Source organism: Rutilus rutilus (genome assembly GCF_951802725.1).
Source record: "Rutilus rutilus genome assembly, chromosome: 3".
In the NCBI taxonomy this organism is placed as follows: Eukaryota; Metazoa; Chordata; class Actinopteri; order Cypriniformes; family Leuciscidae; genus Rutilus; species Rutilus rutilus.
In genome coordinates, this window is record NC_140211.1 from 26,411,625 (window position 1) to 26,431,309 (window position 19,685).

The 19,685-nt window shown below is 37.8% G+C and overlaps 1 protein-coding gene across 2 annotated transcripts in view; it reads right to left on the bottom strand.

The window, feature by feature from the left end:
- adcy7 (adenylate cyclase 7) overlaps window positions 1–19,685 on the bottom strand; it is a 57,401-nt gene that overhangs the window by 26,399 nt on the left and 11,317 nt on the right. For both annotated transcript variants that reach the window (XM_084403991.1, XM_084403990.1), the window contains exon 2: window positions 1,075–1,586. In XM_084403991.1, the coding sequence (XP_084260117.1) occupies window positions 1,075–1,239 (165 nt within the window). In that variant the 5' untranslated portion in view covers window positions 1,240–1,586. The remainder of the gene's footprint in view (window positions 1–1,074; window positions 1,587–19,685) is intronic.

The window sequence follows — 19,685 nt, forward strand, 5'->3', positions numbered from 1 at the left end:
CAATGTATGTTGAATACTGACTTGTGTTGTGTTTTTCCTCATTTTAAGCGAGTGGGCATTTTAGAGAAGGGTTTGAGGGCTACCATCCTGCAGAGTTTAGCTCCAACCCTAATCAAACACGCCTGATCCAGCTAATCAAGGTGTTCATGGTATAACAAGGTAAGTGTGTTGGAGCAGGGTTGGAACTTAAGTCTGCAGGAAGATAGCCCTCCAGGAGCAGGGTTGGCTACCCCTACTTAAGAGCGTGGAAGCATGTATACCAGGGCTAGGCAAGTTCGGTCCTAGAGAGCCACTGTCCTGCAGAGTTTAGCTCTAACCCTATTCAATATCAAACACACCTGAACAAGGATCACTAAGGCCTTGTCCACACTTATACGTTTTCGTTTGAAAACACATTTATTTTTTTGCGTCCACACTGAGATTGCGTTTTTATTAATGAAAACGAAGCTTTTTGAAAACGCTCTCCAAAGTGGATAAATTAGTGTGGACTGTCAAAACGGAGGTATTTAAAAACAATGACGCAAGTTTAGTCACGGTATTGTGCCTGTTATGTGCTACTCACTTTCACACTGTTGCTAAAATGTTACTTTGCACACTCTTCATATCACAGCTCAGCAAAGATGACAGAAAATTTACTCACATTTGCTGTCCTGCTGCAATACATGAGAGAAGTTGCGTTTTAGACCAAACACACGGTGACTGATTGCGACCTGGACGCATCAGTGAATGGTGAGATATTTCGCTAAATAAAATTATCCTGTCAGAAGAATTGTGCGATAACTTTATTATTTATTTTTCCGTCTGTATCATCGCAGTGAGTTTTTGTGAGGTTTTACGCATGCGCAGTAAGGTGAATTTAGCGTTTTCAGGTGTTTCACACTGGGAGAGTGTTAAACGAAAACGCCGTTTTCAGATGTATCCGGATTAATGTAGACGTAGCCTAAAGGCTATAGGCAGGTGAGGTTTTTTTCAGGGTTGGAGTCAAACTCAGCAGGACAATGGCTCTCTAGGAACAAACTTGCCTACCCCTGGTGTATACTGTATGAGTGCATTTGCATGAATGTGGCATCTCACCAGTTTCAGGCTGAAGAAGAGCACTAGAAGTGTGACACAAGTGAGCATGCTCAGTCCCAGCAACAGAACGAATGGCTGGTATTGGCTAATGCCAGAAAATTTCCTGTACAGTGCTTCCTGTTTCAACTTCTGCTCATTCAGCAAGTACTTCCCTTTTGCTGGCATACTGACCAACGGCAGTGCAGAGGCTGAATATTACTGGCCTATCAGAGCAGAGCGATGAGATGCCACAGAAATACACCTCCTCCCATCCAGCAGAGTGCGGCTATGCTGAAATTCCCATAGAAACCACGTGAGAGTGTGTGGGAGGTCATTCCAGTGCAGAACACTTCAGCTCTACCCTCCACAGCACCATTCTGTGCATGTCCTTTATGATCCTTCTTTTTGTACTTTTCCCGTCACTCTGGTGCCTCTTGGTCCTGTTGGAGAGGGCTTCAGGGTACCACTGTACGTGTAAGTTTGATGAAAGGCGATGCAATGCAATTACGGATTCTTCCAGAGTCCAAAAATTCCTGTGACACACAGAAAATAGAGAGAGTCATTTGTTAGATATACTACAATGATTACACTAATATGACACCTTTCTGACTACCTGTAACTTGAAAGCAAAGAAACCTTGAAATTAAGGAGCTTTTCATTTGGAAACTAACTTGGGTTTGTTTCAAAATCATGCATCAAGTTTAGAGAGCACACTTTCAGGTCAAACCCTTTGATCTCAGTAAACGCTGCTCTGTTCAGTCATTCCCACACTGGCGGCTCTCTGTGCCTGTGAAAAGGCTTTTGGGTAGAGTTCAACATTTGTGTGGATTCAGTTCTCTCTTCATTATTGAGCCTAATGCAGATGGCTGCTGTCCACGGCATCCTCGTCCAAACCTCAGCTACACTTAGACTGAGACGAGACGAGCCGAGCTTTACAAAGAAAAACACTGGACACATATTATGTGTACTCTGTCCTCAGTGCAGGCAGTTGTTTTATGCTTTTAAATGGTACACTATTTTATGCTGACAATAAAAATATATATATCTTAACATAAAAATAGACACTTCATTTTTCTGAAAGCGGAAAGCAACAAGATGCCGTCAGCACAGCACAGCAATTAGGTAAAATACATACTATGCATACACTACATTTGTTTTAAAGTAATTTATACTTTTATTTAGCAAGTGTGAATTAAATTAATAAAAAGTGACAGTAAAGAAATGTGTAATGTTACAAAAGATTTCCATTTCAAAAAATTGCAATTTTTTTGTTAACTTTCTATTAATAAAAGAATCCTAACAAAAAATCATTCCAGTTTCCATAAAAATATAGCAACTGTTTTCAACAAAAAATAAGAAGTAATAATAAATGTTTCTTGAGCAGCATGATTTCTGAAGGATCATGTGACACTGAAGACTGGAGTAATGATGCGGATATTCAGCTTTCATCACAGGAATACATTACATTTTAAAATATATATAAATATAAAACAGTTATTTTAAATTGTATTTATATTTCACAATTGTTACGATATTATGTGACACCAAGCTGTGCGACTTTGGTGTTTCTAGTTTCTTTTGTATTGTTTCTGCTGCTGTCTGTTTTTTTTTACTTTCGCTCTCGCAGGCGATGTGCTGATCGGTCGCCTGATTGGCTGTCAATCATCTGAGATTAGGGTTCTGGCGTGCTGACGTCTGCAAGTCAGATCCAGTCATATGGTTACCGGAAACCCGGGAACTATAAAAGGAGTCATGAACGCACTAGACGGCGGCGGCCTTTTTGTTTTGTGAACTTGACTTTGTGTGCTTAGTATATTTTCTTCTGTTAAGCTTGATTTTGGTTTTTGCTTGTTTTCAATTTTTGAATTTATCAAGCTCTGTTAATGTGTTTAAAGTTGGTCATGTGAGATCTCGTTGTGTTGTCGTCCTATTCTTTTTATCTAAATGTTTGAGAGCGGTAACGCTGTGTTTTGGGAATGATAAAGGAAAAGGGACAGGTAAGAGATGTCACGTGACGTACATCGCACTTAGGTTTATTTTCTGTTTAGATACACTAGGTTAAGAGGGCAAGTGCCATTCGTTGTATTTTTGTTTGGTAGTTAGAGTAGGGAAGTATACGACGTCTCGGACGTCGAAGACCTTTCCTTTCTACATTTTTCTTTCGCGTTAGTTAGGTTAGTTTAAAACGGCGTAGAAAGATTATTTTGTTTTATTCTTTTCTTTGAGTTGGCACTGTCCAGTTATTCCCTTTTCCCCTTCCAGGTCTGGGATAATATAATTTACTGGTTTGTTTGTTTGATTTGTTTGACATAATGTTCCCCTTCTACCCTCCTAGACTTTTAAAACCATGAAGGGTCGTAACAACAATATTACAGTTTATACTGCAATTATTATCAAATAAGCCTTGGTGAGCATAAGAGACTATAGTGAAAAATAGATACACTAGTTGACCTCCTTTATCTACTGTTTGGTTGTTGGACATATAGTTGATCAGTTTATCTTCGTCATCATCATAACCCATCCCTGATCTGAATGTGCCGGAAAACAATCTGCATCACTACATCCTCATTCAGGTGGAGGAAAGAAGAGCAGAAGAGTCTCTGTAAATAAGCTGCATCCAAAGGTCATGATTTCTCATTGCAGGTTATTATTGTTTGAGGAGGGCAACCAAACGGTCATGGAAGCGTAAGCAACAGCTTCACATCTGAATGCACACACACACACACACACACCATGAAACACACTAAGCCATCAAGAGTGTTTCAAATGATGCTAAACCCGGCTGTGCTGACGTATTGCTGACAACATTGATCACTGATAATAGCGCTGAAAAATAAATAAATTCTCATTTCCTGTAAATTCATTGGATTACCAAAGAAGTATTAGAAATATCCTCTTAACACTATTAAAAAAGCAGAAAGTCAAAGGACAGAAGCACAGAAAACAGCAGAGAGAGAGAGAGAGAGAGAGAGAAAGAGAGAGAGAGAGAGCTGGGATGCTCCACGATTATCTCTTTGTTGAGGGTCATTAAAGACCTGAATGACAGTACCGTGTCAGTCTCTCACTCTCCCAGACAAATGCACCCAAGCCAACAAGCGGCCTTTATATTCCCAAACTAAAGTTACCATGGCAAAGGAACAATCCAACTGGGCAAAAACCGAAAGAAAGACAGAGAGAGGGTGGGAGAGACAGGAGGAATGAGAGTGAATAGTCTCTCCATGCGGAAACAGGGAGGGTCAAATCCTCCTGGCTGCTGCTGTAGATCCTGCAGAGCACAGCGAAGCCGAAGAGTGGTGAAGATCTGAACCTACACAATGATCTGACCCTTAACATGATGACGCAAGCACAGCACAGGGTTCTTACAGATACTGTCTAATTAATTCCAGGACTTTCAAGTACTTTTCAAGCACTACTTGTTTGGTTTTCAAGGACTACAATCAGAGATCACACTTATCAAACAATATCTTTATCTTACAAATAATACAAAAAAGGGTAAATAGATAAATAAGAGTATGCTAATGAAACACAATGGTACAAAAAAGTGCAGCACATGCAAAGTATGCAATGACTGTGGGAATATTAACAAAGCCTTGAACTTTCATTGCATAGAAGAGCAAATAGAAATTGGGCATAAACTCCTTGTATGATTCTTATTAAAATATTAAATAACAGAAGAAAACAAATGATTTCATTTGTAAACATGTAAAGCATTTCATTGTAAATAATTACAAAGTAATTACATTGCAATCTAATCTAACTGCAATCCAATCGGAATAGTTTGTTGTTGTTGTTTTACTCAAATTACAGATATAAGGTATACAAAATACAACAACTTGTGAACATTCATTAAAAAACGCTGATTCATTCTGGAACAAAGCAAAGTTGTAAAAACAGTAAATTATTTGAACACCTTATAAGGCGCAACCGACAAGCAAAGCGGCCCCTGGTTAAAGCTGAATCTGACGCTTGACTTCATAGAGATCAACCCATTGTCCAGCGCTAAATCACCTTAACCATTGAAAGGATACTATGACAGAGATATTTCCTCATTCAAACACCCCTTATGAATTTATGATTGACCTGAAGAATGAAAGCTGTATTATATACTTGGAAATATATGAGCAATATCACGCGCATAGCCATGTAAATGGCTCTATAGCTATATTGATTGTGTTTTATCGAAAAAATGAAACACTAATTTCATATTGTCTTTCAATAATTCAAGCACTTTTCAAGGGTTTTCCAAATTCAAGTACTTCATAGATTACGCACTTCGTATGAACCCTGACAGCACTATAATCAGCCCGTCTCCTCGGGGTCGGGGGTCAAACTTTATGTAGCTACATATTATGAACAGCACAGCAGTCTGCAGCACAGATCAGTGACACAGTAAGATTTCACGACTCATGCGTCTACTTATTCCGTAAAAGTGACTTCCGTTGGCGCAGCTCTGCAGCGACACGGGCTCGTGCTACGACTGTTTGTTTTGTTTGTTTGTTTGTTTAAGCGCCTTTTAAATGATTGTTTAGTATTTTAGAGGCCGGATTGTAAAGTTAACACATTTAATGCGACGCAAGGTGTTCTGCGATTAACACGAATGTTTGTGGACTTAAACAATGGCCGCGTATCTGTTCCTTCTATTCTTGGCTCTGATCATCGGGGAAATGTTCATTCCTTGCTTTGCATTGGATTTAAGACTACAACGGGACCAAACTCAAAGACTGGTATATTCCAGGAGTGCATTGCTGTCTCTAAAAAAACATCATCATTACGCAGCGATGGATTACCTTCCATCGGCTATACGTGCGACACATGCTGGGACCCGGTTGCGGCGCAAGCGAGGAAAACGGGGAGGCGTTCGGGAGCGTCTCCGCCGGCGAACCAATAAACCACCGCTGCCTTCAGTGATCATGAGCAACGTGAGGTCGCTGGCGCCTAAGATGGATGAACTCCGTGCCATCACAAAGACCTGCTTTGAATATCGTGAGTCTAATCTTATGGTGTTTACGGAAAGCTGGCTTCACGGGGGAATTCCAGATTCACTTCTTGAACTTGATGGATATACGCTGGTGCGTGCAGATCGCTGCATTGAGTCCGGAAAAAAGAAAGGAGGAGGAGTTTGTATGTACATATGTGACAGATGGTGTAAACAACACACAGTAAGATCCAAGATGTGCACCCCTGATATCGAATTGCTTTGTTTGTCACTTAGACCACATTATTTGCCAAGAGAATTCGGCTGTGTCATCATATGTGCAGTGTATATTCCGCCAAAGGGCAATGCAGGTAAAGCTGCCGCATGCATCGCTGAGTGTGCACATGAGCAGCTTCAGCGCTCACCTGGAGCCCCAATTTTCTTTTTGGGTGATTTTAATAATTGTAAAGTAGAATCTGTGTTAGCGGGTTTTGAACAATTTGTGCGCTGTGACACCAGGAAAACGAAAATCTTGGATAAATGTTATGGTAATGTTAAAAATGCATATATAGCGAAGTCAAAGCCCCCTTTGTGTAATTCGGATCATAATGTTGTACATTTGATTCCTTCTTATAGGTCAGTTTTTAAGTCACAAAAACCAGAGTACAAAACCGTTAATATATGGACAGAGGATTCCATGGAAACACTTAAGGGTTGTTTTTTGTGCACAGATTGGTCCATATTTTATCAATTAGAGCTCGATGAGGCCACCGACACAATGACTGAATATATTAATTTCTGTGTTGGTAATGTAGTAGAAAAAAAGGATGTAGTTGTTTATCCTAACAATAAGCCCTACATTACAAAGGACATTAAAGAGTGCATTAATAAAAAAAAGCTGGCATTTAGGAACAGGGATAAGTTAGGACTATTAGTGGCACAGAAAGAATTAAAATATCAGTTGAAAAAAGCAAAGGAACAGCACAGGCAAGCTATGGAATATAGTTTTTATACTTCTAACACAAAAAAACTCTGGGAAACAATGAAATTAGTAACTAATATGAATCCTGCTAAGAAAAATACTATAACATTAGATACTTTACAGAGAGCAAATGAACTAAACGATTTTTATTTGAGATTTGAGGTACAAAACGAGTTAGACGAGGATCATAGCATATTGCAATCAGTGTTTGATAATAAAGAGACCCCTGGGGTAGAAGTAGACCCACGTGAGGTGCAGCACCTTTTTAAGCGCTTGCACACTAACAAGGCTACTGGGCCAGATGGTTTAACAGCCTTTTTGTTGAAAAACTGTGCTGAGGAGCTTGCAATAGCATGGTGTCCCTTATTTCAGCGATCTCTGGATACCCATACTGTACCAGCATTGTGGAAAAAGTCTTATATAATACCAATTCCAAAAAAACCTGGTGCTAGAACAAATAATGATCTTCGCCCTGTCGCTTTAACTTCAAATGTCATGAAGTGTTTTGAAAAAATCGTAACTGCATTGCTGGAAAAAGAAGTAAAGTCACAATTGGATACCTGCCAGTTTGCCTATAAACAGAATAGAAGTACTGAGGATGCTGTTCTTAGCATTGTTCATCTTGTGTCTAAGCATCTTGAGGATACTAAAGCCTATGCTCGTATTTTATTCGTTGATTTTAGCTCAGCATTTAATACTGTGCAGATACATCTGCTTTTGGAGAAGCTGTGCGGCATGGGTGTCAGTGCTTTTTTAATTAAATGGTTTTACTCTTTTTTAAGTAATAGAACTCAGCAGGTCAGAGTCAATGAAATATTTTCTGAAGTGAGATACAGTAATACTGGAGTGCCTCAAGGTTGTGTGTCATCACCTGTGCTTTTTGCTTTGTATACAAATGATTGCAGGAGCAAACATAAGAATAATAGTATTATAAAATATGCTGATGATACTGTTATTCTGAGTCTTTTACACAAGGATATGGACCTATCATCTTACCATAGTGAAATAGATCAATTCACTCAGTGGTGTGACAAGAACTGTCTTGTGTTAAATGTACAAAAAACACAAGAAATGGTCCTTGACCCAAGAAATGTATCTGAAGATAAGTGTGTGATTATTAAAGACACAGTGATACATCAAGTTAAATCTTATAGATACCTGGGGTTTTATATGGACAATGTTCTTTGTTGGAAGACACACATTGACAGTCTGTGTACACGACTACAACAGAGGCTGTACTTTTTAAGAAGATTAAGACTGTATGGGGTGGGCAGTGACATTCTACTTGTTTTTTATCGAGCCACACTTGAAAGTCTTATTCGTTATGGAATTATAGTCTGGTTCGGAAATTTGTCTGTTCAATTGAAAAGCAAATTGATCCATATTCACAAAACAGCCATGAAAGTCATAGGATTAAAACAATATGAACCCATACAGACTCTATACGAAGAGGCAATGATGAGGAAAGCAACGAGTATTAGTACTGACTCTGAACATCCTCTTTTTAGTGAATACCAGCCGCTGCCATCGGGAAAGAGACTGAGAATGCCAATATGTAGGAATAATAGACTGAAGTTTTCATTTGTTCCTGCCTCAGTAAAACTGCTGAATATGACCCGGAGCAATGCACCTTTACACATTAGCAGTAGCAACTAAATGTGTTAAGTATTTTATTTATTTTGTATTTTATTTATTTTTTATACATTGGTGTACTGTGTATACAGTGTTGTGTATTGTGTTGTGTGTTGTATTGTAGCACCTTGCCCAGGACAAATTTCCCCTTGGGGACAAATAAAGTTTATCCTTATCCTTATCCTTATCCTTATCCTTATCCTTATGCATGCTACTCATCACTATTAACAATACAGGAATTAATTTCATCAAGGAAGCAATTACGTTCACCTCACCTAAACATGATTGGTTGATATACTTTTTTTTTTTTGCATGTCCATTATGTCATTCATAGATTACACGTGGGAAAAATATTTACAAACTCTTATATTGTTAATAGACAGATGCATATTGCATTATTAGAGAACACTGAGATTTCAATCACTTCTCATACTATCCAATCAAATATCATTGCAATGCTGAATTCTCTCACCCGTCATCATTTCCTCACTCCCATGTCTTTCCAAACCTGTATGACAAAACATATTTTGAATATTGTTCACAGATACTGTTTAGCAGGTGGACTGGAGATCGTGACACTCTCACACTCATCTTTCATTTGCGCTTCTGTGGAAAAACATGTGATGGAGCAAAGAGAAGACGGGCAGGGGGAAGTATGTGAGTCCAAATCTGAGCAATCTAAATGTGAATTTTCAAGAGCTCCATGTGAGAGATTGTGTTGTCCATGGTCAAACTTAGGACAGTGGCCTTCCAACAAATAAAAGCCCTGTTCTCTGCCTTAATCCAGCAAAACCAGTTAGAAAATGTACTATTTACACTCGTCATCCTCTATTTTTCATTTCCTTTTTTGTTGTCCATTCCATCACCCACAGTAGGGCTGCACCATCCACTGATTTTTTTTTTTTTATAATGCTGAAATTATGATAATATGCTAATTATAAGGGTTACAGTGACTGTGATATGATTTTAATGCATTCATCTGTAATGTTTATGGAAATGCAAAGAGCAAACGCTAGGCCCATGATTATCTTCTGGTAGCTGCGTGCACCAATGACATCACCTGCATAGGATGAACAAAGCAAACAAGATGAGGTCCCTGTTAAGATTTCCATTTGATTTCCATTAATTCTGGAAATACTTTTCTGTCACTTAGTGTGTTCACACAAACAAAGATCTGCTGCAAGGAGACGGCATTTCTGACGCCAGCACCAAACTGTAACGGGCAACGTATAGCTCCTGTGACGAGAAAAAACAGGTACGATTCAGCATTCTGACCTTTTTAGGGTCGTGTTGTGTTCATAATTCAAGCGGACCGAGACCCATCTTTTCAGCAGTCTTGGTCTGCTTGCTTGGTGCACACCAGGGTTCAGATGGCAGCATTCACACTTAAAATGAACCGCACTAACAAAGTAATCGCACCAGAGTTTGTTTTAATTGAACCAGACCTGCCAAGTGTGAACACACCCTTAGTAAAAGATATGCTGTTCACTTTGAATACTTTTTTCTTTACCTAGAAAGAGCAGAAGACATGCATATTGGATGTGCCATTTTTTATGGCTTGAAATTCACTTGAAAATAACTGAAATTTAAATAATACATAAATCTTAGGTTTATCACATTACATATTGTCATTATTATAGTAATTATTATTTAAAATAAATGTTTTCTATTCTAAAACAAATTCTGTTTTCCATTTCTATTTCAAATGTAATTTATTGCTGTGCTGCCAAAGATAAATTTTGCATATACATGTAAGTATATAAACAGAAGTGTAAGCATTGAGCACTGAGTAGATCACTGCCTACACACAGCACAAAACCATCTGAACAGGCTAGTTTTGTTGTGAGGAATCATACACTGTGGCTATTGCAATAGACTAATTAAATGTTTACTGCATATTATTTACACTTCATGGATTATTATCTGCTTCTTCACACATCATGACTGATTTAGCAGCAAGGTACCTCCATAATGATTTCATCTGTTTACCTTTGCAATCTGTCATATATTACCATAGCTGTGCAACTATTGACTTTTATCTTTTACTACCTGCTTAAGTAATTATTTAATCAATTTTGTAAGTACATATCCGTCAAGAACAACAATATAAATGTAGGTCAGACCATGAGTTCATCACACTGGCAAACGAGTGACTAAAATTGAGGGCAAAAATGTATGTAATAATAACAAAAAAGGGGGCTTTTTACATTTTTTTATATTGTTGTCTGAGGTCCACTTATGACGTCCGCTTGGTTTTTACATTCAAAAACATCGAAATGAATAAGTAATAGGCTATTTTCTACCCTTGTTTTGAGTCTAGCTCCTGAAACGCTCGGTTTTTCTGTGCCGCATTGAAGACTTGGAAGGAAACACTCACTGCTATGATTGGATAACAGTTTTGCATATTATTATAATGAGTTTCATTTAATGCACGAATCGGTGGGCGGGGCTAAACAGGCAGTGTTGAAGTAGGCGTTGATCTTCTTCTGCTGAGGCGTTGTTTGATACCCTTTGAGGTCATGGTCGACCACAGGCTATTCTTATTGTATGATGACCTCTTATATGTCAAAAGCTCAAGGAAAATTTGATTTCTCAGTTCATCACCCCTTTAATAATAATGAGTGTTGTATTGAGAAAAGCAAGTCCACTTAAACAATTGTGTCTTTGTGCCACAGGTACTACTCGCCCTCAAAGTGAATATATCCCCACATATGAAGCATATTGAATTAGCACTGATGAGGAAGACTTAGATGACATTGGGTTGGGGGGTGATTTGATTAGTCAGATGCTATCCGAGACTGGTTTGGCTAATCACGGCTGCTGTTTGTAGTGTACACAGGAAGTGGAGACAGTCAAAGGCACATCCTCAACTTGGGCACTGTAAATGAATTCTGTCTCACGTTGTTGTTGAAATTCTTCTCTCGGTTCTTCTCTCATTAACAGTATGACAATCCAGTGTTCTGCTAATTAAAGTCAGTAGTTCTGCTACTGTCATTCATAGATTACTCAACTGCTCAAAGTTCTGCTACTGATACATGTCTTCAGTATATTGAGACATGATACATGCTCTAAAAGAGCTTCAACTAACACACAAGCATGTAGTTTAAAGCTGCTTGCCTTCCTATCAGATGTGTGTGGTTTTATGCATTTGAGACCTGTTTTCCTTATCACATGGCTTACATCACAGGGTTATATCCTTATATGTAAATGTTAGAAATTCACGCATTTCCATTTTGCATAAAGGCTTGTCTTGCCAACAAGCGAATGTCCATTAAATACTAATAATAAATTATTTGCCTTAAATTAGAAAAGTATCTAAAAATACTGAGGTATGATTTTAGCTCAGTATCACCCAGGACAACTACAATGTCATCTTGGGGACAATATGGTCAATAGAGCAGAAACTACATTAAATAACATCTATCCGACATCAGTCTTAACTCGTGTTCCTGACTCTTTAGTGAAAGGTCAACAAATCTTTTGTGCACCTGACAGTAAATACACATGCATAATAAAAGTTCATTTTCAGTTGTACTAAAGCAATAATTTGACTCATTAAAAATCTCATGTAAACACTTTGGTCTGACTGAAACCGTAAATCTTATGCTCGGATACTGTGCAATAATACAAAAGCATCAAACAGAAGAGATTTTGAGACTTTTAGAGATTTGTTTATCCACCTTATTTTCAACCTAAGAGCAGACACAGCCATTTTAGCTACTTTAGCTGTGCAAAGACAGTCCGTTATGCTGCCTGATATCACAGACTGCTTATCATATAATTTTAATTCAATCATTAACACATTGGTCTGTAACACAAATAGTTTTAACGTTTACAGCACTTTGTTATTCTTAGTTACTTGCCTATAGTGGCCATTGAATCAGAAGTTTCGCACAGTCACAGAAAATAGCTTACTTCCACGTTGCTAAATAAGGTGGATACTGCGACTTGCAAAACTACAAGCAAACTCCTTCCTGATCTGCAATTAAAGTGAACGTCTGGTGTGGGTTATTTAACTGGACTGCAGGGTCAGCTAGTTAATAAATCTAAGGATTCACACTCTTTTTCCACCCTGCACTGTGAATGTTTACACGGTGTGTTCAATAAAAACATGAAAATGTATCATTGTTTATGTGCTATTTGTTTCAACAGACTGTGTCTATAATACAATGTCACAAATGCCAAGCAATATTCAGCTTATGACACTCAGAACTTACATAAATGCACTGGCCTGACAAAACTGACTGAAATCTGTGGAACGTGTTCTGGAAAGTAACAATATACTGCAGGTCCCTTTATTACTGTTTACATAATAACAAAGTGCGTCACACGAACCACACGAGAGGCAGTAGGGTCTACATCATTTTATGGTGACTTTACAGAATGTACTGTATACTAATTTTTATCAAGAGATCAACTCTGCCTCAACTCTCTTTGTGTTCGCTCTCTCTCTCTCTCTGGACTCACAGATGAGGTATGGTAAATGGCTCCCTGCAGAGTGAAATTGTCTTTTTGAAGAAAAGATATTCCATCATCACTCTCATAAAGAGACATCACTGTTATCTTTCGGAAACAGACAATAGCAACCCTGCCGTGAGACGACAAGGTCAAGCTACAAAGGAATCCTGGTAGTGTTGCTGTGGGTGGAAACGTAGTGTGTGTGAGTGTGAGTTTTTATAATGACCACACCTTTGCTTTCACCTACAGCAGTGGTTCCCAAACTGGGGTACGTAAGGTGACATAAGGGGGTACACAAACAAAATGCAGTGCCACCCCACCTTAAAATAACATTAAAATCGAGCATGTACGTCTGACTGCATCCACAAGCAGCGTGCATGATAGGTTGCGTACAGACTATGCTGCCTTAGCAAATATCGCTATGTTACTGCACACACTTTGTTCTAATTCATTAATAATAAACAGTCCAAATTAATAAACAGCTTGAATATTCAATCTCTACATGGGTGGGAATTAAATGCCCCTTTCCGCTGATTGGTCAACCAAACATAAAATTGTGGCAGCATCAGTTGATCCTCAGTTCCGCGCAACAAAATAATAGTCATCCACTGCTAGAGTTGCACGGATTATTAAACAATTTATTGCAACTACATTTAATCTCTTTCTCATCAAAAAACCAGGCTAACTAATGGCTTGACACAAACGGTACCGGGGCAGAGCAGACAGGGCTTTCTTCTGTGTATACATAGGTTCACCAATGCGCTGTGATATATTACTTTATCTTATTAATATTAATTTACTTCACATCTTTACACACAACTACCCCTAGCCTACATATTTGGAACACTGCCTGTTTTATTTAACTGACCAACAATTAAAATCTGTGTGGAAAAGCTGTGCGATGTACTACGAATATTAACCATGATTTACTACAAATAAAACTAAAAAACATGGTTAATATAGTTAAACCATGGTAAGCACAAATTATTTTGCAACACTAACTATAGTTTAACCATGGTATCTGTAGTAAAACTGGTTAATTTTCGTAAGTGCAGGACAGTGCAGAAAAAATGGATTTAGGCTACATTGATGTGAAGTGCAGACTAGTATTGATTAAAGTTGATAAGGTTGACCAATCAGCGGAACGGATCGTTTAATTCCACCCATGTGGAGATTGAATATTCAAGCTGTTTATCTATTTTGGTTTTATTGTGTTTCCAATTGGTGAATTAGAACAAAGTAAATAAAAATAAGAAAAAATCCACATGAGTTTTTATGTTCATGAGAAGGGTCGAATATGATAAATGAGCGGTTTCTTCGTTTTTACGTTTTGAAGACAAAAACGAGAAAAAAAGTTATCCAAAGGTACAAGGACCTTTTAAACACGTTAGGCTATTGCCTGTATTGTTTGCTCAAAATACTGAAAAAAAAACGAAACGAATCGTGATTTTTTGGGGGGGCTTCAAAATCTCAGGCGTGATTCACTCCCATTATAAAGCTTGGAAGTGGCAGGATATATTTTTTTTTAATAACTTACATTTTGTTTGGCTGAAAGAAGAAAGTCATATACAGCTAGAATGGCTTGAGGGTGAGTAAATTGTGGGTGAACTAACCCTTTAAGAGCTGAACAGATGCAATATACTGTTACACACGCATTTTCTTTCTCAACTGTTTATGTTCACTTAAGAAAAAACTGACAGTTTAGGAAGATATTTTTAAATAATTTTGTGTATATATATGTCCATTCAGGTGCAAGATGACAAGAAAGAGAACTCAATTCATTATTCGCGCACTATGTGGGCTTGTTTACACCTGGTCACTTCATGCGTTTTCTCTGATCGGATAGCTATCCGATCGTGAAAAGACCAGGGCCCGTATTCATAAAAAATCTAAGAATCCTCTCAGAAAACTCTTAATTTAGCTTAAAAACTTTTATGTAGGAGTCTTAGCTTAAGAGCGATTCGGGACCGATCTGAGAGCAACTCTGAGCAAGGAAAAGACAAAAACTTTTATCTTAGTGAGGAGGCGGGGTTGACCCCGTTGCTATGTATGACACAATCTTTTGACGACTGTGATTGGTTGGTTGTCCAAGAAGGAAAAAAAAAAAGAAGTGATTTTAAGTATAGGGTCTATTCTAAGCCTTCACTTTGAACTTACATGCGTAATTTTTCCTATTTGATCGTTCTCTCACACACACACACACACACACACACATTATATATGTGTATATAAATCCTTTTTTTATTTACCATGCTGTTAATTTCCTATAAGGTATTTGATTGCTTATAATGATAAAAATTGTTCCACTCTTTCCAGTTACACTGATTGCTGGCATGTCTATTTAAGCGGTGGTTTGAATGTTGGTTTTAATGTATCAAACATGGAATTTTCCCAGTGGCCAAATATCGTAATGTAGTGATTACTTTCATTTCTGGCGCTATGGCATTTCTGCGCTGTGTTGGAGATATTAGCGTGTCTCTAAAAAGATCAGTCACAAACATGATCCCGACCCTGCACGATCTAATCTATAGTGTCTTATTAACTCACTGTTATCCATTGTCTGCAACACATTTCTTCTCCTTCTTCGTCTTTCTGCCATTTTCTCCTCTGCTAAAGAAACTCTTAAGCCTCTTAAAAGTCCTCGTCCGTGCTCCTAACAATTTTGACCTTAAGACCTCTTTTAAGGGTTAAGATGCTTTCTGAATTACTTTTTTCTTTACTAGGACTTTTTCTTTAATTTTAAGAGTAAACGCCCACATTTCTAAGAATTTTCTTAGAATTTTGTCACTAGGAGCTACTCTTTGCATTAAGATTCTTTATGAATACGGGCCCAGGTGTAAATGCCCTACGAAACGCATTCGAGACGTATTTAATTCCGGATCGCTCAAACCACATCAGGACGTGGCCTGGGCCGCATTCCAGACGAAACTAGAGAAGTCTAAATGCATCTGGTTGTTGAAACCGCATATGTACATTTTACTCCTCCCAAAATGTTAGAAAATAAACGTGTGAGATCGTGTTATAGGCCATATGACATATTATAGCCAGATATTACGGTGCTACCGCAGCACGCATCACTGCAGATTAATCTGTGCATCTCTTCAGCAAGCCAACTCGCAAACTGCAGCAAATAAAACGCTCAAAAAACAATCACCTTCATTAAAAGTAGTGAGACTAAATGGTCTTACGAGTGCTGATGCTGCTCTCTCTCCTATTGCGGTCTTTGATCTTGAAATTACCTGATGATAAATAAAATGCAGCTCATATCTGTTGATTTCACTGACGTGAACTCCGTTAAATTTGCATATAGCATGGGAACTTAAGATCGGATTTATATCCCCATTTATGTGGGCAAGTGTAAATGAGAGGCGGCTCTCCCAAACAGCACGCAGGTGCCAAAATAGTGTGCTTGCACTTGATTGGAATACATCCCAACCCTACATTCAATGCATAATTTTTTAAAGCTCCCATAAAGTCCCATAAATAGAAGCTGTCTTAGTGAATAGAAAAGCAAATTAGCCTCAGCTTGCTATTAGACTTGAATTTGTACCTGTAGCTGTGGATCAGTCTACAAAACAGACCTAGGTTCAATGAAACTATTATATTCAATGACTACGCCTGATGTCAAAGAAAGATAAGACTGTATTTCCTGGGAGCACACAAGGATGAGTGAAATGTTTGATGTTGCAGTAGGTGGCAAAATAGTCGATTTCAGCATATTGCCTTATCAGGATGGAGTGTTATAACTCTCACATTAAGTGTCGCCAATCTTTTCACGGCATCACATTTCATCCCACGAGTTAAATTAGTTTAGCAATACAGACACACTAGAGCAGCCATAAATGCTATAAACATATGATACTAACTGAACATGAATGGGAAACGTTTAAAATGACTTCATGTAGCTTCACATCAAGCAAATTTGTTTATTCTGTCTCTCAGTAGCATACATTGACAGCTACTGTATAAACACATAAATCACAAATATTTGTTACATTTTTGATATATATATATTGGTAAATATTGGATATTTTATTGTAGTCTATTTCTACATTTAGATTACCACAGCATTCATCTAATGCTCACTTAAATTTAATCTTTACAAAGACTAATCATTTAACAACACTGTATTACTTGGCATACCTCAAAATTAATATAACCTTTTCTATTTATTTATTTATTTTACAATTACCAAAAATACAAGTTTCATAGTTGGAAATTGTACATGTATCCAAAACCGCCTCTCAAGTCATATTTACGAGTGATGCACAACACACGTATCTATGCGAAACATGGTGGAAACACTGATCTATAATATTGATAATATCATATATCTATAATCTATACATAAAAATCAGTGAGAAAAAAACAAGTCTGTAGCTACTGGTGTTAATCACTCAACTTTCACGGTTTGTTTTACATTTAGTTGTGTGATACCATTTACTGTATAAGTTGTAGACATAAATACTTTTTTTCATTTTTAATTCAGCTGTAGTTATCTGGGTTTATTGTTCAGATTCAGAATATAATTATTTTGTTTTGTTTAGACTACCTCCATGACATGTTGTGTTTCCGACTTGAATGCATGATGACAGACTGCTGAAAGGATCTGCACACCCAACCAGGTCAGACTAGTGAATTACAAATAAACATTCACTCACTCTCTGCAGAATATCATTAGCTGGGGCGATGTGATGTTTAGTTCAGGTAAATGTTGCACAGGAGGGCATTATTATCCTCCATCTGAGGTTAGAGTCAGTGCACCCAACCATTCCACACCTCCAATATCTGATTACTGCGCATGTAATTACATGTGATGTAACTACCGGCGATCTGGTCTTTCTCTTTCATTAGGAGCCGCCATCAGGACTAAATGGCTGACTCATCTCACTGTCTGTCTTTCTACATGTTGATTCTCATTTCTGCTTCCTAAATATCCTCAGACAGATTCTCAAGGTCTGAGCCTAATGGTTTTCTATGTTCGATTAACAGGGCTCCTAATACTATAGGGACGAGCAAAAGGAATTTTTTTTTTTTTTCAAAAATAGACTACTCTGTGGGTTGCCTGAATACTTGTCAACTAATATAATTTAGCTGGTTTAAGATACATGGTAACACTTTATTTTAAGGTGACATAGTTACTCATAACCTCATGTACTTACTATAGTAATGACAGTAAATTATGCATAGTTACAAGTAACTAACCCAAACCTAGCCCTAACTGTAACCCAACTATCGTAAGTACATGTAGTTAATTGATATTACTTTGTACTTATTTGAGTAAGTACAACTACGTCACCTAAAAATGTATCATCAATGTTGAAAACTGTTGTCATGCTCAATATTTTTTTTTTCAGGATTCTTTAATGAATAGAATAGCATTTATTTTCAAATGTAAAATTTGATGTATCCTTGCTGAATAAAAGTATACATTTCTTTTAAAAAAACAAAACCAAAAACATACTGATCCCAACCGGTACTCTAAGGAAAAATGTATAAACATCACTAATCAAATAGTTGGCTAGTAGTTTTCCATCTAGACATATCCATACTGTCTGTTTGGTAGGGAAAAAAAACCGACAGGATATTCTGTTTCAGCATGAACTCAGTGCTGTTCAGAATAAAGCTCATTCTCTGTCTCACTACATGCATCATTCGTTTTCATTCTCTCCTTTTTCTCTTTCACGACAATGAAAGCCGTTGTATCAGAAACTGGTGCCCCGGTGTTTTATTACACTGTTTCAACTAAACGTGTGTGTGTGTGTTTTTTCAGGTGTGTGCATCTGTGCGGAGTTATGCAGGAACATTTACGCAGAGTGTGTATGTCTGTGTAGCTCCCTGCACAATATTGTGATTCACTCCCCTTTTCCATGGTGGAAGGACACTAAAACACACACAAAAATCAGATTGTAACCAGGAATATGCTGCTCAACAATTCATCTAAACACGTCACACACAGACATTCTGTCTGTGAACAAGTAGTTCACAAACATTCACAAACATACTGTATCAGCTCAGCCTTTAGGTAAGAAATCTGTGACTGTTATGAATGTATGACTGAGAGGGAAGTTGAAAGGTTGATTATTAGCTAAGTGAAAATAGCTATCTTGTACATTAATCACCCCCCCCCCCCCCCTCCCCCTTAACACCCTTTTTCTGGTCACTCTCTCTCATTCCCACACACATACATGACCTCTACCAGTAAGATCTCAAATTAAAATGTCAATTAAAACGTCAATTCCATTAAGAGCAACGGGTCTTTAATGACAGCTGCTGTAAAACCACTGAGAAACGTCACCATGACAAAATCTCCAAACACACGTTATGAAAAACTAGACCATACTCTTTTCCAAAGAAAACACACTTCAACATTTGAAGTTACACACCTGCACGTTTAGTCATAATGATGATGACATGAAAGATGTTGCATAAAGAGAGAGCTGATTTTGAGCTGATAAAGGCAGTCAGAGTGAGTGGGCAGTAGATTAATGAGTCAAAGAAACACACAGCACACACAAAAGCAGAAGACAGAATCCACCATTTTCTGAGCAGAGAAACTCTCATCAAAGACAACCTTAGATGTCTACTCAATCTAACCACACACCAACCCATTTCCTTAGCAACTGTGACTCATTTCCCTAACTA